Source organism: Poecilia formosa, unplaced genomic scaffold (genome assembly GCF_000485575.1).
Source record: "Poecilia formosa unplaced genomic scaffold, Poecilia_formosa-5.1.2 Scaffold151, whole genome shotgun sequence".
In the NCBI taxonomy this organism is placed as follows: Eukaryota; Metazoa; Chordata; class Actinopteri; order Cyprinodontiformes; family Poeciliidae; genus Poecilia; species Poecilia formosa.
The window spans coordinates 964,898-987,907 of NW_006800090.1; the positions used below are offsets into that span (position 1 = coordinate 964,898).

The following is a 23,010-nucleotide window of genomic DNA, read 5'->3' on the forward strand; positions in this document are numbered from 1 at the left end:
TTTCACGCGGGAGCCGCCTCACCTCTTTGTGCTCGGAGGCAACTCTCGTTCCAAAACAACGACCCACAAGAAATGTGACTGATCGGGTCGTTGACACGCACACAAAGATGTGCTTTTTTCTCTTTTGTAGTGTCGAGCTTGTCAAGAGGTTAAAGGTTCAAACGACGAGTTTTACAAAAGAGAAACCTGAACGGGTTATAAAAAGCAAAACCTGCAGATGTGCACTCTTCTAGACGTATGGTGGATATTGGCTCAATCAGAAGGTGAAATTGTTGTCGACCCAGCCTGTAATCTTGGGTTTCACAGTTCCACCATGCTAAATGGACCGGGTGCATTAAAGGCCAAAGTGGAGCTGTGCAGAGTGCTTTTAAAAGGCTACGAGTTAAAAAAAAAAAAAAAAAAACAGCAGACAACCTCCCCTGTTTTCCTGCGAAGGGATGGTGACACGCAGCAACCGTGTAGCGAGGCTGTGTGTATCAGGTTGCTGCTCAAACAAAAACAGACATGCTGATGGGTAGAAAGCACATGGAGGGAACGGTGACTGACATGAGGGCTCGCATGTGACAGAGACGGGGCGTCTTCCAGCAACACGGCTTTGTTCAAACAAGCAGAGTTTATAGGTGGACATGGGAAAAATGCACCACACAAGTGGAAGAAGGTATTTTTCTAAATGGATGCCAAACCTTTCATCCTCTGCAGTCTTGTCTTTCGTTAGATGTTTTAAGGACAGTTTCCATATTACACAACAATGTTAGTTATTGCTCCTCCCAAACCAGCATCATGTCAGTCAATTACTCAGTATTATTTACAAAGAACAACATGCTTGCTCATTTCCTTCAAGGGCGTCTTTTATAAACCAGTTGGACGCAATAGTTTCCTGTTAAATAGTTGTTGAAGAAACGGGATTCTCTTGCTATTTCAGTCTTAACTTGTTGAGCATACAACACTGTAAAGTCAGGCCTGAAAGAAGGGGAAGAAGCAAAAAGTAAAGATATATATGAATCCTGACTTAGTGTAAGAATTACAGACGACTGAAAATGGATTCAATATTTTTGTTGGGTAATGATCAAAAACATTTTGCCAAATCAATAAAGAAATGATTAAACGGACAGAAAGTCAACCTTCTGTAATGCGTCTGATCCTGAAAACAAACACTGCAGATGAGATTGATTTAAAAAAAAAAAAAACTTATGCCCACTGGTAAGTACAGTGGAGAATCTGTGATGCTTTGGGCTTGAAAACTGTCAGAGAAATACAAACACATTTTAAACAATCTACTGAATCTAGATCGACTTTGCACTACGACGACTTTCAGTCCTGCAGAGAACTGTAGGGTGAGCTGAGGTTAGGAGAACAAGAGAGATCATCTCTGTATTCCCTGAGATTGGGACAGGATTTTCAGCATAACCTATGCAGGATTGAAGACTTTTTTTCCCCACAGTAAATGTGCTTCCCTTTCCAAACTAAAAATCCTGCATTACTTTACTTTAAATATAAGAATAAATGTCTAACGTAGCTGACCTAAAACGTATTGTTGTCTAGTTTGCATATATTTTAGCACACGTGAAATTGACTTATAAGTAACTTTTTCGCAAGATAGTGGAGCTTATTGTGAGTAAATAAAAAGATACTATTTCCACTGGAAGATTACTACGGAGATTACTATGGAGGATTTTTATCTTTTGCTTTCCCTCGCAATAATGTTATGATCATTTCATGCAGCATAACTCAATACTGAAAGTCTTTATTATGTTGGCCACCATACTTTCGGCTATAATGTAAGGTTTTTCCGTGTATGTTAATAACTCGTCTGTGAAATATCTGAAGGTTTATATCTTTTTCTTTAGGATAGAAATGAACCACAAACCTTTGTGCTCAATTCAAAAGCAAAACAGTCAAAATATGGCCTTTCCATCTCTTTCCAGATGCAAACGGAAACTTTATGTAAGAAGAAACAAAAGGAAAAATCCATCCAAACTATTTGGACTATTTCTGACTTATTTTTGCTAGGTAATAAAGTCATCTGACAGTTTTGATTGTCTTTTTTGTGTTCTTAGTCTGAAAGGTTTAAAGGGTCGTTTTCATCTGCAGGTCCATCTCTACACAAACAGACATAAACAAGCAGTGAATAAATCAATTTTCAATTAGTTTTTTTGCACCAAAGAGTTAAGAATATAAAAACACGAGGGAACACAAAAGAAACTGTTTTCCCCACGTCCCCTAAAGGGCTCCGTAGATTATTTCAGTCATAACAATGTCCCATTTCTTAAGTGAATTTATCTGCCACTGGAACTATAACAATTTAACTAATTAATTACTGACTTAAAACAAGCTCCTACATCTTACTGAAAAGTTACTTGTGGGTTGGTTTTGTCTTATTTCAAGGGAAGATATTCGCAGCAGAAACTAGACCAAACATACTCGTATTTCTGCGGTGTCCAAACTTTTATAGGTATTTATTTTCCATTAGGATCCTTCTCTCTCACTCAGAAACTCTCATTTTCTCCCACTTCCAACAATAACAAGGGTGACTCATCACCATGAAGCAAATATGCCAATAGTTCTCGCTACCAGCAGGGTGTGTAAATTCCACACCTGTCCCATCATCATCAGCCTCTTCCTCCTCCTCCTCCTAGCCTCCTTCTCCTCCTCTTTATGTGCCGTCTCTGTTTCCACACATCCTCCCTCCCTCACTTACGCTCATGCTCACCTCACAGAGAGCAACTTGAGGAGAAGCTAAGAACATGCACAGCCAGGCAGAAGATCCAGAGGAAGCAGTTTGGGCCCACTCCGTGCTTTTCCTTTTTTTTATTCGTCCAGGTGAGCTGAGATTCTTTTAACAGGTGTCTTCGTTGGTGAAGATTTGCTCGTCTTTCTTAAAATGCAGCAAATAAATCCCTGTTGACATGAATAGGAACTTCTTCTTTCTCATTCAGGTTGTTTTTCCTTTTGGAAATGTTTCTGTCAAAGTAGATTGCTTTTGTCTAAGCCTCCTTTCTTTGTGTCTGTTTTTCGCTGAAAGAAACCATTAACCTGAACTGAACAAGTCTGGAGAGGCAGAACTAACTCACGTGTGAAGGTGATAGCGGGGCTTTTGTCGGCCTGCTTATTTAAGATCAAGACGGATCATTACACTTTTTCTACACAGGAGAGGAAGAGGAGGAAAGGGCGTCGTGACAAAGGCTGCAGCTGCCTTTTCTTCTTCTTCTTCTTTCAAAGAAGGGGAAAAAATGACATAATGGCATTCATGCTCAGGTAACTTTCAACACTGACACCCTTGAAACTAATCCGGTCTTTGAGGTTTGTTTACGAGATTTGTGGGAATACGCACGCAGGAAAATCCAAAACTATGAATTTGCGCAAGTTGCTAAATACTGTTTTTAAATATCTTTAAACCACTCTGGATGATTGATGAGGCAAGAAGTGAAACGCTGGTATTTTAAGGTGTAAATTATCTGCTGCATCTCTCTTTACAACTTTACTGACTCCACATCAAGGCTGCGCAAACACATTAGACGGTGGAGCTGATGTCATCATGCCCCCATTTGGGTGGAATAACAATTTATTCTGAAAACTGAGCTTCGGGTCCTGAGGCTCAGACAGAATAAGAGGATCGAGTCCTGTTGCAGCTGGAGAATGGGGCCTGTAGCGGGAAAGAGAAAACTGATATTGGAGTTTGAAGTCTATAATTACGCCATCTTGTCGTGAAATTTATGAGTTACGAGAAGCTCATTTCAACAGCAATGGACAAAGACTGGCTTTTAAATAGTTCATTATCCTTCACCAACCTTTAAAGTAAAAAAAAAAAAAAAAAAAAGCTTTCTGTAACAATGAAGTTGTTTAAATGTGGTAAAACTAACTTTAATGTCAGACAAAGATAACTTGTGTAAAACTTGAGATCTTTTCTGCCCACAGCCATCACCATCTACAAATGACTTACAACAACATTTAATTTCCATTTTGGTTGAAGTATTTTTGAATTTAAAATAAAAACTTTTTAAATTATTCTTTCGTTTATTGAGGGAGAAAACCCATTCATATTACTTTGTAAAAAAGTAACTGCTCTACATTGATAAATCATAAATTAACTGTGGTTGACCTCATTTGTTTTGGAAAGTTGATAGTATTTTAACTGATCCGAACACAACACTTTGGAAAAATCACATCAGACTAACATACTGAGACCTGGTGATGGCAGTATGATGATCTGGGACTGCGTTATTACTTCAGGACTTAATGGATGAAACGATGAACTCTGCTCTTTACTAGAAAATCCTGAAGTAAAATATCCAACCATCAGTTTTATGACGAGGCTGCAAAGATCTGATGCACACCACCAGCAAGTCTGAATGGATATAAAAGAATTTGGTTTTGGATTGAAAATTATTCTTAGATAATTTATTTAAATCCAAATAAACCCAACGTTTACACTCGCATGTGAAAATGGCTCCAAACAGATTTGCAGTTACACATCTATCTTTGAACATAGCAAAATATCTTTTCTGAATGGTAAGTCCACAACCAAACTGTTTCTCTTTTCCAGCAGCTCTAAAACTAACTGAGCGAAAGTAATGGACCTTTCCTTGGGTTGCTAGGTAACCCAGTTGGGCTTGCCCGGGGTTGCTAGGTAACAGCGCAGTGGCAGTTAATTTTGACTTACCAATATTAACTTATTGTCAAAAATGGCTGTTTTTTGTGTCTTAATTGCGTAATCTGTGTTTTAGAAGCAGTTGAAACCCAAATGAAATGTACAAAAATGTACAGAAGGTGAATTTTGCATAATAGGTCCCCTAAAGAAATACTGTGATTATTATAATAATATTATTATTTCATCACTGTTGCTTTGGTCAGTGTCTTTTCAGCTCAGTAACGTTTGGCTATAATGGTAGTGACTTTGATTGACACTTTGAGCCTCATTGGCTACAATTTATCAGTCTAATCTGCCTAGAATCATGTGGCAGGTAATAATTTGTGAAGAAATATGGTAATTTTCAGGGATTTTGCAGGTTTTGTAAATGTTTGGAATATCCAACTGGATTAACAACCAGCCACTGAGACGTCAATAACAGCATAAGTTAGGGAGTCATCTGCATAAAGACTCACTTTGCTGTATACATTGTATTCACTGTAGCCTTATGAAAGTGATAAGTTCTTCAAATTTAACAAATGTCTTAATTAAATTGTACAAACTTGCTAAAATTCACTTTTTCTCCAGGTTTTCAAGTGTATTTTGCACGATAACCTTTAAGATGTGACTCAGAAATTTACTTAGAAGACAAAACGTTCTTATTTCCTATTATGAAACAAAAACGTTTTTACAAAAATTAAAGAAAACAAAAGGATTTTTAATTATTTTATTTTAAATTAAACTAACTCATTCTTTGGCAAGCCACTTCACACAATCTATTACTAGCCAGTAACACATGTGGCCACTTTTTATAGGCAAATAACTTCTGCTCTTCTGTAAGTCTAGGAATCCCATTTGGATAAATAAGCATTAAAGTCAAAGATCTTATCGCTTTAACCGGATTGATTGTGATCACCTCATCAAGCAGATCTACTATCTCCAATTTAAAAGTTTATAAGTTGCATGATGCATGTTTTTTTCTCTGTCTTGCAGAAAAAGTTATTTACCCCCAAACTGCACAACAACAAAACTGAAATTTTCTAAAGACGCAGAACTTAGCTCATCAGTGAGCATCGGTACAAACAGGATTTGTTCACAGTGGCTAAGTTCAGTGTCTGACATGAAAAAAAGTCATCTTCTGCATACCTGAAGGCCCCAGCTGTCCATAAATCCCAGAGATGAGGAGAGAGGGACTGCCGTCATTAAAAAAAGCACCTGTACTGTAAAGAGAAGAGGAATGCTGTAAAAGTCTTTGCATGTCCAGGCAAATTATGTCAGCTTCTTCTGATTTATGAGGAGAAAAAGATGAAGAATCAGGCAGTGATGGAGAGCAAAAGGTTAAATTAGGCAGATTCATGAGTGATTGTTGTTTTTGGTTTTTTTAATCACACCAAAGATGATTTTAAATGGGCATAACTGACTCAATGTGTCGAAAATGTAAAGACAGAGATGATGCAAGCCAATAAAAAAAAAATGCTATTTTTGCAGAGTTTAAAATAGAGCGAGTGCTTGTTACTATCTGTGCTTTCAATTACTTTGGGAATTGGTGACACCGAGCTGCGTTTGGGTTGTTTACTCGTGTGCCTACTGAACTGGAATCAGTGTGTCTCTGCAGAACTGGCTCAGTCCAGCAGGAACAAGAGTGACACCTAATGAGAGCCCGTCACTCCCTCCATCACATCCATCACCACTAACACGCCAGAGACGACCACCAACATTTGTATTCATTTTAAAGAGTCGATGATGACACAATGAAATAAAGTGTTCACTCCTCTGCCCTAATTTGTCCTCCTGTGTGGGCGAATCTGGCTGCCTCTGCAGGTAGTCGTTATCATCGGCAGCTGATTTCTGCTGAGTAACACTTTGCATCGCCTCTCTTCATTCGTCATGCTATAATAAGCTGTCAGTGTGTCTGCGAGCGTCTTCGCTAAACTGGGATACAACAGCTCGACACCTCTGCAGTCATTAAATACCCGAATGGACCGGCGCTGCATTAGCATAAGCAGAAGTGATGATCATAAGACGTGCTATTGATTTTAGATAACCCGGAGGGTTGAGGCCGCTGTGTGAACAATTACTCCTCACCTTGAGCCATGTTCCTGCGGATAAAATCTGAAGACTCTTTCTGAAGGAAACACGAGTGTGTGTTTACAGTGAAATGTTCATTAAAAATGTAATCGAATATGCATGATCTGAATTAGCCTAAATTACGTTTGACTGTTTACAGTCGAAGTTCAAGTTGCAAACTGGATGCGTCAGAAGTATTCACTCACTACATAAAGAAAGTCTGAGTTAATTTGAGGTGTTGAATGATAGGAAATTGACAGAAAATTATTAATAAGAGACTAACAGGTTGCATTTCCATTAACCATAAAATTGCGCAAAATAAGGAAAATAAATTTGCTTAATGGAAAACCTGCCAATTTCGAAAGCTCTTGCGCTAAGATACGGTGGTTTCTCAAAATAGACGTATTTAGCAAAACTGCTTTTTTCGCGTCACCCGAGTCACGTGATCAACAACCGGATGTTGTTATTGGAGAAAACGACGAAGAAGACGACGACAGGAAGTAGTAGGATGATGGTTTGTGAACGTTTAAGGAGGAATAAGTGAATATTTGAGCCCATATTTACCTTACAACGTTGATCCTGAGTGAAATACAAACTTACGCACCCAGTTCTTGGTTTTAAAAATATCACTTAAGTTATAAGTGTGCAGTCACCAGCCTGGACAACTTGGGATTAACCAATGTCTAAAAAAAGACACAGACACAATATGCTAATAATTTCCATGATGAGGAATGCAAATGTCCCATTTAACTGTGGGGTTTACAGTTAATTCAAAGACGTCTACCACAGATCACCACTGATGCATTACTGTAAAATGACTGACTGATGAATACAGCATTACAAAATGTGAACTGGCTGCACCATGAAAAATCATTTGCATGATTCCACCACACACATCACTCAAGCAAATTTTTGTCCTTTCTATATTACTGGAAATTTGCATGCAGACACGTAAACCACCATGACTTTTAAATTTGGGTCAATTTGTGTTCCGGAGTTAATGTTTGTGGGTTTTTCTCACAAAATTAAAAAACAAAACAAAACAGAAAACAAACCATGGATAGTAACAACCTACAGTTAATGATCACACATTGGTTTTATGACTATTACTTCTTATTACAAACCCACTAAAAGCATGTATCGTTTGTTGTTATGTTTGCAATTTTGGCATGCAAAGATTAATTACGTTTGACAAAATCATCAGTCATTGCTCAAAACATTAAGGTAAAGTTACACAAAGTCAACCAAGCCTTAAAGAAAAATAAACATTTGCATCTTAATTTCTTTATACCGTCTCTTTATACAATAAAATTTGATTTTGATTTGATTTGATTTATAATGTATCCAGTTTGTTTTTTAAATTATTGTAACTAGAAGCTCAGACTTTGTTTCATTATCATAGAATTAAATTTTTAGCACTTGGCACAACTACAGTTTCTAAATAAAACAATCAAGTAAATAAAACAAAAAACTATTAAAAAAAATCAACTGCTGTCTTTATGGTAGGGATTTTTCAAACAAATAGAAAGGTTGTATCAATCAAAGATGATTTAGCAGCATATTCGAATGAGAATATTTTTATATCATAATAATTATAAAAGTATATAATGGCCTTTAGCTGTAATTTAAAACAAGGAAATTTCTGGATGAGAAAGGAAAATTATACCAAAATGACAAGAAAATACAGCCACAATAATGTAAATTTGCTGCTCTGGAAGTTTTTCTGGTTGTAAAACTTTTTCAAATGCAGCATTACTTATTTTGCATACTAACAAGAATAGATTAGTTTGTTTTCCCAGCCGACCCCCTGACCTTCTGCAATGCTGCCAGTAATACATGAAAAACATCATGTAACTTGGTCAGATTTACACATAGAACACATAAAAACTAATAAATGTTAACCAATCATTCACTTTTTAACCAATCCAGCTTTTTGTTTAGTTTAGTGTAACTTTGACACCGCAAGGCGAACTCAGTCACATCATCATCACCTTCAGCTCCATCCAAAACATTTATTTATTTATTTATTTATTTATTTATTTATTTATTTATTTATTTATTTGTTTATTTATTTATTTATTTGAATAAGTCTTTGTATATGTTATTTATTTATATATTTATTTTTATGTTTTTTTTCTTTTTATGTATTTGTTTGTTCAGTCTTTGTAGGCGTTATTTCCATGTATTAATTATTTAATTTATTTTTATGTATTTATTTATTTTTATTTATTTGTTCAGTCTTCGTAGGCTTTAAAATGAAGTTTGAGGTCCTGAGCTTTGACGTTGTTGTAATACCTCAACGTGGCCAGACGGGGGCGCGCTAAGCCCACCACTCACCTGTACCAACCTGTACCAAGGGCATTTATTATTTCGCCTCTGAGCTTCTATTTAATTATTTTTACGATGACGGTGGCGGCCTTATTGCTTTAATTTTCTTTTTTCCCCCCAATTTTTTAGGGTTGCAGTGTTTCCAGGTTCACTGAAGGGGAAATTATCCATTAATTCCCACCTCGTCAGCGAATGTGTGCGCGCGTGTTTGTGCGTGTGCGTGTGGAGAAATGTAGGAAGTAACGATAACTTTCCGCCAAAGACGACGAGAAGACGGCAATCCTGCATTTTTCACAAGGACAAGGACATTTGCAGAAGGAATTACAACCATAAATATAGACTAAAACCTCCTTTTTCTGATCTTTGGGAACTCTTTATTCGCTTTTCAGTTCGTATTTCAGCCTGTTTTTTCTTTTATTCTATTTTCTTTCATTTCAAGTGATGTTTTTCCCCTGAAGTTGTGTGACAGGAGTTAGTCAACGTCTGTTTTTCTCCCCTGCCAGTGTTTTTTCCAGCCTTCAAAGATGGAATGAGACACTTTCCTTAAAGGTAAGACTTTGACATTTAGCGCCTCGTTGACACCTGTTACTGTTAGGTGTTTGCCACGGACAGATGTCTGTTTTCGGGATTATGTTGATTATAGGAGGATTAATGGTCTCCCAGAAAAGCGTGCAGATACTGAAAGTATAGAAAAAGTAAACAAAATGAATAAAGGCTTATAAACTCAACTTTCATTGCTGATTCTTAGTCTTCCTGAAAAAAAATGTATCCTAACTTTTATTTGAACATATTTACCGAGTGGGGAAAAAGAACCAGATGAAATAATATAATAAATGTATTTTTCTTTAAATAGCAATGGAAGAATTACTGGCACCCCTAATAATCTCAGTAAAATAAACGTCACTGTTTGTACTTTACCAATTAAAGTTGAGTAAAGTTTCTAGGAACTCATTACTAGTTGTAACCTGTCATTTTCTGTTTGCTTGGTGTTCAGATATGACGTATGCCTGCTGGTTGTTTTGGAGTCATGAGAAAACATTGTCTTCCCTACTTCTGCAAAATTTCACATGTGGATAAGATAATTAATCTGGGATTAGGTGATTTGGTTGGATTGAGGTTTTCAGCAACAGACACTGTTTGTTCAAAACAAACAGTTAGGCATGGTGGAGGCTATGTGATTCTGTGGGCCTGTTGGTCTTCCTAAGTCGCATACAATTAAAAATAAATAAAAACCTGAAAACGTGGCTTCTAACCAACATCAACGGTGGGTCAGGCATTAAAAAAACCAAAATATAAATATATAGATTAGCCTCTTTAAGTATAGTGGAAGATGTGTGATGCTGTGGGCCACTTTCATTCTAACTTTTCCAAATTGTTATGGAAACGTGGAAATTCACAGACATTAAAACTGCAAACTCAAAGCAGGTCTTCAGTATTATGTTAATAAAGTAGCAGAAATGGTTCATCAAAAAAAAAAAAAAAAATACAAAAAGTTAGTCCTCATGTAGAGCCTAAAGAAAACCTCAGGGATGAAGGAAAGTGAAGAGATTAGAAACCAAAGATCAAGAACTCTGGATTGCCTAGAGCAGCGATTGTGAAGCGTTTTTGATTTTGTCAAACTGTGGCCGCGCATTTGAGCTTATATTCATTATTAAGAGAAGCGTAAACACAACACAAACTACACCAATAAGGTAATTTTAGGAAATGAAGTAGACATTTTATGAGAACTCTAACAAAAATTTAATTACCCCAATTTTTTCTCTTTTTTTGTCATTTTAAGACATTTTTCTTGTAAAATTAGTCTTTATTCTACTAATATTATGACTATATTCTCTTGATTAAACTGAAATTCTCATAGCTAAACCCAGATACTGTTGCATACAACTCACTGAAATAAAAGCAACTTTTTGAAATCATTTTATGTCTTTTGTAATTTCATTTTCTGGAAAGAAAATGTGAAAAAATCAGCTAAAATCGAACACATATATTAGTTTATTATGCTGTAATGAGATCACTATGTTCTTGCAGCCTCGCTTTGAGAGCTTTCGCATCATCTGAGCAGAAATGTGTTTCCTTTCATGATATCCTTCCACTGTTAGATAAAAATTCAGCAGTGAAATGGACCACAGTCTAGTTCTTGTGAAGTATGAAATATCCTGGTTGGGTTGAATGAGGAAGGAGTCGTCCTACTGGATTGACATGGAAATGAGCTCCAGATAATTCACACCATGTCCTCTCCCTCTACCAGCAGCGTCTCTGTGTTATTATGCAACCAGGAAATGTGATTAAATTAAATCTTGGCGAACAGGATGGTGTAAAAGCTGCCATCCGTCCCAGAACTGCCACTGCATGGATGTTCCCACCTGTGATTTGGTTTAAAACATTAATTTATTGCAAGTCACGTTTTCTATGCAAAGCCATTCAATTGCGATCAAAGATTATTTACTTAAAGACTTTTTACATTTATCTTCCAGAGTTGCAGACTAAGGCTGGGCAGTAAATAGATTTTATCGATTAATCAAACTTTTGGTTTTTGAAAGTTGCCTTTTCTCTTTTCATCACTGGACTTCTTGGGTTTCCGTGATGTCAGCAACACGCCCAGTGTCGGCATGTCGCTTGGCAGGATCTTTTTTTACAGCTTCTGGTTGTTTAGACTTTGAATTCAGGTCAACTCTGCAATAAAATATAACAGTCAGGCTACATTTTACTTGTTTTGTTACAAGAATAAAGCCTTAATCTTAGCTGAATGAAGTAATATTAGGAAATTAAGTAGCAATTTTATTATAACTAACAAAAAATTAATTATCCAAATTTTTTCTTATTAAAACTACTTTTTTATTATTTTAAGACATTTGTCTGGTAAAATTGCATCATTATACTGCTAATATTATGACTATTTTCTCATAATTAAACTAGAATTCTCATACATCTCATAGCAGGGATGATTGCAATAAACTGAAAAGACTTTCTGTCATTTGAAATTTTGTTTTCTGAAAAGAAAACGATTAAAAAAATGTATCTGGTATGAAACAATTTTATTTTTTAGCTAAATCGCTCATTTCTAATTATATGTCATGTTCATTATGTAAAATTAATGCAATAGCAATCAAAGATGAGTTTATTTAAAGGTTTTTTTACTTCATCCAAATGTTTTCTCTCATTCTTCCATATTTTTATTAATTTATTACATTTTTCTGCTAGAATTGTGTCTTTATTCAGCTATTATGACTATTTTCTCCTAATTAAGCTAAAGTTTTTCTTAACCAGAACCAACTCTGTCGTACAACTCACTGTAGGAATGACTGAAATAAAAAAAATTCCTTTTGAAAACATTTTCTGTCATTTGTAATTTTGTTCTCTGAAAAGAAAACAAGAAAAAACTCACTTAATCTGATCTGGCATGATCAGATTTAGTTATATGTCTTGTTTTCTTTTCCAGAGGTGCTGATATTTTTGACTCTATCCAAATGTTTTCCCAGATACTCTCATATTTTTATCGATTTATTTTACCTAAAAACGTTGTTTTATTGCCACTGTGTGTGATTTCTGCAGCGCCTGGTGGGCTGTGAGTTATGCAGAAGCCCGTCTCTGGGTCAGGATGAGCACTACAGATGGAGCTGGGATCCCTGAGCACGACGAAGATGCCCGTGTGGTGCAGATCTACCCCAGGCTGCCTCTGGAGACAGAAACCTACTGTCCCCTGCAGGTCAGCATCAAGGACACGGCGAAGACTGTGATCCACAACGTTGTGGTCACGCTGGGCCTGGACTCCAGCCAGAGCTACAGCCTCCTGGAGGTGAAGCAGAGCGGCAGCAAGGAGACGCCGTTGGACGATGGCGACCGCCCTTTGGAGCGAGTCCTGTGTTGGCCGCCGGAGACACAGAAGTGGCACCCTCCCAGTCAGGGCTACTACTTCGTCCTGCAGCAGAGTAACAACGGAGCGAAGCAAGTCGCAACGTCTAAGGAGGAGTCTGACGACCTCTGCAGCCTCCCGTCTGTGACCCAGGAGGCGGTGCTGCAGGTCTTACGCCAGCGCTTCCACAAGCACAAAATCTACACCTACATCAGCAACATCCTGGTCGCCGTCAATCCCAACAAGTTTTTACCTCTTTATTACAACCCAAAGTACGTGAAGCTGTACGAGAACCAGCCGCTGGGCAAACTGAGCCCGCACATATTCGCCATCGCCGACGTGGCGTTCAGAACCATGCTGAGCCGGCAGGCGAACCAGTGCATTCTGATCTCTGGAGAGAGCGGATCGGGGAAGACTGAGAGCAGCAGCTACCTCATCCACTGCCTGACCACACTCAACCAGGGGAAGTTCTCCGGCGGACTGGAGCGAGCCATTCTGGGGGCCGGCCCGGTTCTAGAGGTAGGACACCGACATACAAACCTTTTCACAGGCTGGGCGATAAAACAATTTTATCATTTAATTCAATTTTTGGTTGTTGTCGGTTTAACTTTTGAAAAAAAAATGTTTTTTCATTTTGAGTGATGTCAGCCACCTTACAAGCGTTTTCTACAGCTTCTATTTATTTGGATTTTGAGGTCAACTCTACAACAAAATCTANATTTGGATTTTGAGGTCAACTCTACAACAAAATCTATTTTTTTAATACGCTAAAAGAACATTCCTTGTGGGATCAAGAAAGTATCTTTGAATTTTTTTTTTTTTTTTTTTTTACGAAAATAAAGTCACGCAGCTCTGGAAAAAATGAGCCCACTGTACTGAACCGCATTGAAAACCTCCTGGTTATTCCACCAAATGTTGATTTCCAAGTTAAAACATCAGTATTGTTGTTTCTGAATGAATATGAACTTGATTTGTTTGCATTATTTGAGGTCTGAAAGCACTGCATCTTTTTCCTTAGTTTGACCATTTCTCATTTCCTGCTAATAAATGCTAAATTTTTCAGAGACATGTCAGCAGTTCATAGAATAAAGAACATGTTCATTTTACTCAGAGTAAAATCAGAGGAACTGATCATTTTAATTTTTTCCAGAGCTGTATAGTCATTCCAGAAAAAAGTCAGGGTTTCCCCCAGTGTGTTATAAGCCTGGCGGGCTGCCAGGCTTTACTTGTGCCCCCACCAGGCTTAGCGTTGCTTAATTATTTAATTTCTTTTTAAATGTTTGCATTTTTAAGACTTTATAGTTGGTGTTCAGATGTTAATCTTCCAATCTTTCAATGACACTTAATTATCAAGTTATATTTTCAAATTTCCTGTCAACTTTAAACATTTTTTAACTCAAAAACACAACGCTGGATGAACGACTGCCGAGCACCCAACCGCCGGGCTTAGCAAGTTTTCTAGAGGAAACCTTGAATGTCATTTGACAAAATCAAAGTAATACGACAATACATTTTTTAATATTATCAGATTAAAATGGTAATAGTAGGAGACTGAAGTAGAACTCCAACACAAAAAATAAACAGAATTTAATTATCTAAGCTTTTTTCTCATTAAAGTGAAGTTTTAATAAATTCTTCTGGTAAAATTGCATCTTTATTCTGCTAACATTATATATAACACAGTCATAATATTAGCAGAATATCATAGTAATGCTTCGTCATACAGGGATGATCTAAATAAAAGCCACTTTTTGAAAATATTTTCTGTCAAATTGTAATTTATTTTTTTACAAAAGTAAGTGAGAAAAATTGGAAATCTGATCTGGTATGAAAAACAATCTGATATTCCAACTTCAAGCCATTTTGCCCAGCCCCACCTGGATGTAAAATCTGTAGGAATCAGAAATATTCATGTGATATTAGTTTGAAGCACAGAATAATAAACAATTTGATCAATCAGGAGCTAGCTAGCAATAGCAAAGCTAACTGGCTTTTATGTCCATCATGAACAATTTTCTTTAGTACGTTTCTGTTGCGATACAAGTCTTAAATTTAATTCATAACGGTCTTAAAGAGTCTTATATTTGTGTTGATGAAACCTGTTTTAATTTTACCATTTAGCGCTAAAATAAATTGTGTGATTAGACGAGCATAAGCATAAACAATATCATCAGAATTAGCTTTAATTGACAAGAAAAGAGAGGACTAACAATAAACTGGCCTTTAGTTTGTTAGCTAATAATGTTTCTGATAAGTTTTGTCGTAAAAAGTTGCTGTTATTTTGTGTATTTGGTTGTTTGTGGTTGAGTTTCTGGGTTTGGTTCTGATTCAGACGGAAACTCGGAGAAAGTTTTATCATTTCTGTTTTCAGAAAACCAGCTTAAATCCATTAGTGACACCTTGTGCTAAAGTTTGCATACAAGTAACCAGATCTGTTCTTATTTTGTAAACTGCTTCAAATATTTTAATCTGGCTTAATGACGCGTGAATCAGATCAGCTGAACATTTGTTTCTGTCTTTGTTAATACGCATAATCCGGAAAAACAAACGAGCTGTTGACTTTCACGGGAAACATTCTCTGGTTGCAGCTCTGTTAAGATTTTATCACAGCTCTTGCAGGGAGAGGAACTTGTTGAAATGTTACAGGCATTTGTAGCTTTCATTCCCACAGAACTAAGCACAACCTAAATCAGAAAATCTGCTTCTGCTGCAAGTGACAGCGAGAAATAAAGAAGTTAAGTTTTCTTTTTGGATTCATATCAGTAAAGCCTGTAGAGTGTGACTCACTAAAGTACGAGTTCGCTTATCAGCAGATCACTTTGTGGCTCTTTTTCTTTTTTGTCTGCCTTGTTCCGTCAGTTAAGATATGTCTGTACTACTCTCTTTTTGAAAAACTTGCTATTTGAGTCTTGAAACAGAAACTTGCAAATATATAATGTGGCCCTTCCCTGTTTAATGAAATCATTAGTGAATTGCCTATTATGAATAGATTCATGAGAAATGCAACAAGTTGGTAAATAAATGAGGCAAATCTGTTTATTTTAAACATTCTGTGAAAAACTCTTAAACCACCTCTAAAGTCTGTACTTTACCTCCAGTAATATTTAGGTTTTTGTCCATCTTTGTCCCAGATTATGACAGTCTGCTTAGAAAATGAGGATATGGACAAAGTTGAGGACAAAAGAGGAAGTGTTGCTCATGAAAAACAGTCTAAAGTAGACAAAAGTTCAAAAAAACAGCTCACAAAAGCAACATTATTTATGTTAATCTCTGTTATATAATCCAAAGTTCCAGCACATTAATGTTTGGGAATCTTCTTCATGTTCAAATTCTCATCTATGTGGCAAACTGGGTTATTTTTGGTATTGTTTAGACTAATTAAACATAAGAGGACATTTTCTGCATTTATGAGACTGCTAGCATCCCCTAAACTTTGTTTACATTCTGACATGTTAGAGACTTCAATGTGTTTTATTAGTTTTCATATGACTGTGAACTGAAAAGAAAATACGTTTTGTTTTAAGGTTTTATGGATATAATTATCTTGTGTCAATGATTTTAGAGCCGTCTTTGGCTTGCTTGCTTTAGAGGTGCAAATATTTGGTTTCCTGTCTAAAACCTTCGGATGTCTAAATATTTAATATAACCATTAAAAGAAGTTTATTCAGCAAAAAGTCAATTCAAAGTGCCTTACATGCATTAGAAGAAAAATAAAAACACAAGAACAACAAAAGAAAAGCTACAGTTTAAAATGTTCCAGTTGATGTTAAGCAAAAGTAGCTCTAGTTTTCACCCTTGATTTAATTGAGATGAGTGAATATAAAACTAAACGTTGGTTCTTCATGACATCATAAAAATACAGACATCATTTACCAAACAGTTCATGTTTTTGACCATTTGGATAAAGATCTTCTGCAAGCATCAATTTAAAGTCTCACCCCAGATTCTCAACCAGTTTATCAAGTTTATTTGTGTAGCTCTTTACACCGAGAAAACTAAAAAAAACAAACAAAAAAACAGTTGTGAAAACCAATAACAGACATTAAATTTTGTCCAGTGCCATCGCTAAAATCATTAACATTAAATATGTTGATCAAAATTTGATTTATTATGGTTCAAAAGCAACTCTACCCAGGTGGCTTGTTACTCTTGATGTGAAGGAGCTCAGTGTTTCAGCTGTTTTTCAGTTTTCTGGATGTTTGTTCCATATTTGAAGAGCATACAAACTGAACAGTGACGCTTTCTTTTCCCAGTCTGTCAGTTTAAGTGGAAAGCAACATTTTATTAGGTTTACAGTTGTGTCAATCATACAGATTAAGCAGTGGTTTCAGATTTTAAAAACTTATGATGTTGTTTTAAAACCCGTACTCTGGACTCACATCTGCTGGGTTTCCTGGTCATCATGATGCTTTTTGTTCAGTGACGCTATCCATTAAACCGCTTCACAGAAAAGCTGGATTATGCTGAGATGGACACACTTTGACTTCATTTACTGGTTTGATGATTCATAAAAGCTGGGTTGCACTTGATTTTATTTAGAGGAAGAAATATGCATGTCAGATTTTTAAGATTTTTATGTGTAAAACTTTTATATCACTTTCAGCTCCATGTTGTAAATATGCATGGTAGACTTTCACTGAATCCCAGTAAAATACACTGAAGGTTGTGGTTGTAACTTGACGAGATGTGAAAAGGTTCAAAGGTTGTGAATGTTTTTTTCTAGACACTGCAAACATAAACCATCAACTTAAAAAGAAAGTAGCTCAACAAGCAGAAACATTCCTCTGAAAGAGCGTTTTCTGGATAATTTAACATCTACAGATTTGTGGTTACTTGAGTTTTCTGTGAAAACATTTCCAGCTCCTGGCCCCAAATGTCGTTTGGTATCGACTCTCCAAAATGTCCCTTCAGGTTATCCTGTTATTTGTATCGATTCAATGGCGGATAAATCTAAGTTGTGCTACTTTGTCTTTGTCAATGAGTAACTGGATCAAATTTTTCACACACTTTGCCTCCAAAGTTTCTGTTTCGGTCACCTATTTGCTCTGACGACTGATTCAGAAATGGCGCCAAACGGATCCAAAGGCAAATACTTGCATTCTTAAATGGCATGCATGACGAAATGTGACTTTATTTTGGTTTAATTGAAGGAAAATCTAATTTTTTAGTGACGCTTGTGGCCTGAGAATGGATCCACATGTTGAAAGTGAGGCACCAGTTGGTTTCACTTCATTTAAACTGCGGTATTGGGGAACAAACTAGCGGAGTTGCTGTAGTAACAGTTTCATTCATGTTGCTGCTTTGACTCTTCACTTATTTGTTCCAGTAGTAGGTGTGGAAATACCAGAAATTCGCCCCCTCAGATTTTTGTGCTTTATCTTTCCATCTGAGCAGATGCCACAGAAAAGGCTGATATGGTTGCAGATTGCACACTTCCTCCTTTCCCAAAGGGCCCGGCTATCTTTACACGGGGACAAAACATGGATTCTCTCTCCAAAAACAAGTTCTGCACGATTCGACTTGTAAAAACCCAGCGTTTAAGATTTGTTCCACTTGTTCCCAGAGCTTCTCCTTAAAGCTTAGAGGAATTAATTTAGCTTTTACGATGTTTCATGAGTGAAAAGTAATCCCTGAGATGATTGTTTTTCATAAAAAAAGTTAAAACAGTGCTATGCTTCTGCATTCTTGCTCCTTTTTTAACATCTTGGGATTTCCTTTGCATGTGTGAGTCAGTCTGCAGAACAAGTTCCCATTTGTCTGAAACCTAAACTTCATACTTTCTTGTTGTTGTTTCCAAGTTATCTTGCCATCACTCTTTTTTTTCTTCCTGTTGATGGATACCTGCCACTCCTTCCCATCTTCTTTCCCCATTGAAAACGTTATAAATCGATAATTAAGTCGATTTTCTACCTGGACTAAACAAAGCGGGTGTTTGTATGTGTTAACTGGGTGAATTTATGCTTTAGTTTTGCGTTTGTGAAGCTGCACAGGGGGAATTTGCAGGGCGTTGTCTTTGAGGGAACACCGAAGCGAGAAGAGAAACAGAAACATGTCTGAACTGGCTTAGCCAGGTCCGCTGGCGAACCCATATAATCAAGAATAAATCAACTCCCTTCTCTCTTCGTACTTTTTTTAAAGACTGTCCAGCTCTTGCTTTTGTCAAACAGTCCTTAAATCAACCAACGTGAGATTGTAGATTATTAATAATGGGATTTCCTCCTGCACCTTACTAATTAATCTCGTTTTGGAAACAGAATAATCATATTTCACAGACAGCAGAGTCAGATTTTAAAATGGTTTTCGGTTCAGCAGAACAGTAAATACTTCAGTGGGTCTTCTGCTGCTGCTGCTGCAGTTTTTGTTGGAAAACATCTAGATCACCATCCGTTTAGGGTCCCTGTGCTATTAATGCAATTAGTGATATTTGTTGTTTAGTGCAGCAGAAAATGTGTTTTTAAGGGCATTAATATGCGAGAGGAAACCAGGCTGGATCTTTCTGCAAACGCAGGAGATGTGTCCAGATGCAACTTTTTAATTAAAATTAATTGAAATTATGAATTACATTTTTTTTCCAGTACCTGGCAGGTTACTACCACTGTAGTTGTGTTGAATTAAAAGCAGAAACAATGTTTCGTCAAATATTTGTGTAATTGCAAGTCAAATTGTCATCACAACTATCTCTGCCATTGTCACATTTTTTCCTAAAATCACACAGCCTTTTCTCAATTCAAGGTTTTACTGTTTTTTCTCAACCGTTCTGCTTTTAAGGGCCAGTTGCACCAGAAAAAATGAAAAAAACCAATAAAAAAACAATAAAAATATTAATAAATAGCTGCCTCTGAATTCAATAAGTACTTCTTAAAATTAAATAATACTGAACATCTTGTCACATTGATCATTCTCCAGGATTTTGTTGTTTCTGATTCTTTGAAATCAAAATCACTGATTTTGTGAAGCTGATTCAAAAATATTTGCAAGGTATGACGCTAAATGTGACTTTTTGTTACTCTTCACATGACTATAAAGTATAATTCGACAAAGTTTGAGGCACCAGAGTATAGAAGAAGTAAGAAATACTGCCACCTGCAGGTGGAAGATGGCATCACTTAAACTCAGTAGGTTTGAACATTTTTGCTGAAACTTTCCAATAAATTAAGCATTAGCGAGAAAAAATGTGGGAATCTGTTGATTTTTGCATGAATTTTCAACAACTGGAAGAACTGACGGCCACATAAAAAGCTACTGTGGGCCAGATTTGGCCCCCAGACCTTGAGTTTACCCCCTTCTCTGCACGTCTTTCTACTGTGTCCCAAACTTTCACATTTATTTGAATAATATTTAGTTAAATTACATCATAAATGCATGAGACAAATCCCCTCGGCTGTATTTACAGCTGTGCTGTAGGTGGGAACATTGATTTAACGCTGTGATCATCGCTGCTGGCTCGGTATCTGCAGACACGTTTCTCCGGCTTGTTGGAACAGAAACTGTGAAGCGCTGGAATGAAGGTCAGCAGTCTGATGCAAACACAGTTTGGGTTTGTGTTTGAAGATCAAATCTTAGAAAGAAAGAGAAAAAAAGTGTGACAGCAGCTGATACTTGCTTTATTTAATTATTTTGTTTAGTTTTGTGTTTGTGGGGTCAGTTTTGCCTTACAAAAGTATTCATACCCATTGACCTTTGTCACATTTTGTCAGATTAGAACCCAAGCAGAAAGCTGAAAGTTGTTTAATTGAGATTGAAAGTGGTGCGTAAATGATGATAAAGTCGTTGTTGTAATGAGACTAAATATGAAAAAGGAAATAAAATATTCTTCAATGCCTTGAGTTTCCTTTATCATTTCATCAGTTGTTTTTAGATTTTGCTTCTGCCTGTTGTTTAGACTTGTAGAAAATTATCTAGCATTTATTTAGGTTGCTAATGTTTTTTAATTAAACAAAAGGATTGGACATCAGATTAAGATTGTTAGAAAATAAAGCTCTGATTTTGTGTGGAGTAAAAAACTGGACAGAACCATTTATGAGGGGAAAAACAAGTATATCATAGAAAACATTTGAGTTTTGAAGTGAGAGAAAAACAAAGTTTGCCGTTTTATCAGTTTTACTCAACAGGAAATGATCAAATGAATGTGTTTTTACCAAGGGTTTTTTTTTTAGATTTGCCACAAGTGTACAAAAACACACCACAGATTTGTGTCATCATTTTTTAAAAATAGATTCAAAAACAAAGTACAGCTTTACTTACGCTAAAAGTGATGCTGCTAGTCAAACATAACCTTCTCATCATCAACAAGTGTCATCACCTCTGTGAAAGTCGAGTTTTATCAGAAGAAGAGTTTTACAAACAGAAGTCAATCATTCAACACTGGAAAATATTTTTTACAATTGAAAAGCATTTAAGACCGTTTTTAATCTTTCCAGCAGTTGGTAATGAAATAAGCTCATCCTAAAAGCTTCACGCTGGCTTTTAAAAATGATTTGGGTTTGTAGTGCAGCTATTGAGTCAGTAAAGAAGTTTTCTAGAGTCAAATGTGAGCATATCTGAATGACAGCAGCAAACCTACAAAAGAAAAATAATCAATTTAGATTCATGGCTCAGTTAAAGTCCAGACAACCCTCCATAGGACTGTGCAAAAACAAATCCACTGAAAACTTTTGCATCTTTGTAAAGAACAGACTGATGTAAAACTGTCATACGCTGCAGTTCAGAAAACTGTAAAACAGCCGAAACACTGAGTTCCTTTAGATCTGCACGACTAGAGTTGCTTTTGTACCATAATTAATGAAACATTAACCAACATTCTGATGTGTGATGATAACGGCACTTGGAAAATAATGTTTCAGTTGTTGATTTTTTTTGTGTTTTATGATGTAAAGCACTTTGAACTGCCTTGTTGCTGAAATGTGCTTTACAAACATAGTTGATTTATGATTTATTCTGCATGTTTGAAATGTTTTCCTGCTCCAGCAAACCTCAATCTCGAGCTTCTGCAGCAGCCTGATAGCAGGTGGTGCTAATTAAGGGAAACAATTAACAGGTTTAACTAAGCACCGCTTTACAGGACCCAATAATTTTCCACCTGTTAAGCTATTAAAACAGAGGGTGTGGTTAGTTTTGTATACAACCAATCCATTTTGATTTGGTTTTCTGTTTAATAATCACAATGTGAACAGTCTGTCCTCTAGAAGTTGGACCTTAATCAAATTATAACCTGGTAAAGACCAGGCGACTGTTCATAGTTGTAAATGCGACTAGAAATAATAGAGTTTAAAATTCATGTACTGCACCTTCATTTCCAGAAAATGTTCTCAAAAACTGAATTATTCAAATTCAGACTATATTTGTTTTTATAAGGTTGCAAATGAAGCACTTCCATACATACATATGCAAAATTTAACCAATTTTAACTCACATGCAGCAAACATTTACCCTGTTTATGTACATGAAAGGTTCTTAAGCTATGTTCTGTTTATTTTAAGCTGTGTTTCATGTGTTTCTGCAGGCATTTGGCAATGCACAGACAGCAGAAAATAACAACTGCAGCCGCTTTGGGAAATTCATCCAGCTCATCTACCTGGAAAATGGCGTCATCAGAGGGTAAAACATCATGTGCTTCTTTATAAACACTGCAAAAATACAAAATCCTGCTAACTATTTTGGTCCAGCTTCTAGTGCAAATATCTTAGTAAAGGAAACTTATCAGCAAGATATGAGTTTGTCAATAATTCCTAAATATTGATGAAAAATACTAGTTCAACTGGCAGATTATTTCACTTGTAACATGGGAAATCATTAGCAAAAACAATCACTTTTATCTTCCTGAAAAATAAGTTTTGTCTTACTTCAAGTGTACTAAGATATTTGCACTAGAAACTAGACCAGTTTTTGTAGCGAAAATGGCGAATTTTACATAATTTCTCAATGGATCACTTTATTTCTCTTTTTGTGCATAACTTACAGAGCATTTATTGAGAAGTTTCTGCTGGAAAAGAACCGCCTGGTGTCTAGAGCTAAAAATGAAAGGTAAAAAATATTAAATCTTCAAATAATCAACTCAGATTATGATCCAAATATCATATATGTGATAAATTTCTTGTCATATCTGCATAACATTGATATCTAAATGAAGCCACTA

The 23,010-nt window shown here is 36.2% G+C and overlaps 1 protein-coding gene and 1 long non-coding RNA gene across 5 annotated transcripts in view; one reads left to right on the top strand and one right to left on the bottom strand.

Annotated features, from left to right (window-relative positions):
* Positions 1 to 3,447: 3,447 nt before the first annotated feature.
* Positions 3,448 to 7,283, bottom strand: LOC107837554 (uncharacterized). Of its 2 annotated transcripts, XR_001663572.1 has the most exons (3): positions 6,713 to 7,283; positions 5,774 to 5,847; positions 3,448 to 3,643 (listed from the first exon to the last, which is right to left on the bottom strand). It is a non-coding gene; the product is annotated as an uncharacterized LOC107837554 (long non-coding RNA). The 2 variants fall into 2 exon arrangements; XR_001663571.1 differs by lacking the exon at positions 6,713 to 7,283 and having other exon boundaries at positions 5,774 to 6,706.
* A 1,832-nt stretch (positions 7,284 to 9,115) lies between these two features.
* Positions 9,116 to 23,010, top strand: part of LOC103146071 (myosin IXb) — a 39,400-nt gene continuing 25,505 nt past the window's right edge. For 2 of the 3 annotated variants that reach the window (XM_016677267.1, XM_007563804.2), the window contains exons 1-4: positions 9,116 to 9,571; positions 12,575 to 13,394; positions 22,378 to 22,472; positions 22,836 to 22,898. In XM_016677267.1, coding sequence (XP_016532753.1) covers positions 12,621 to 13,394; positions 22,378 to 22,472; positions 22,836 to 22,898 — 932 coding nt within the window. In that variant the 5' untranslated portion in view covers positions 9,116 to 9,571; positions 12,575 to 12,620. The remainder of the gene's footprint in view (positions 9,572 to 12,574; positions 13,395 to 22,377; positions 22,473 to 22,835; positions 22,899 to 23,010) is intronic. The other variant, XM_007563806.2, reaches the window with a different exon arrangement.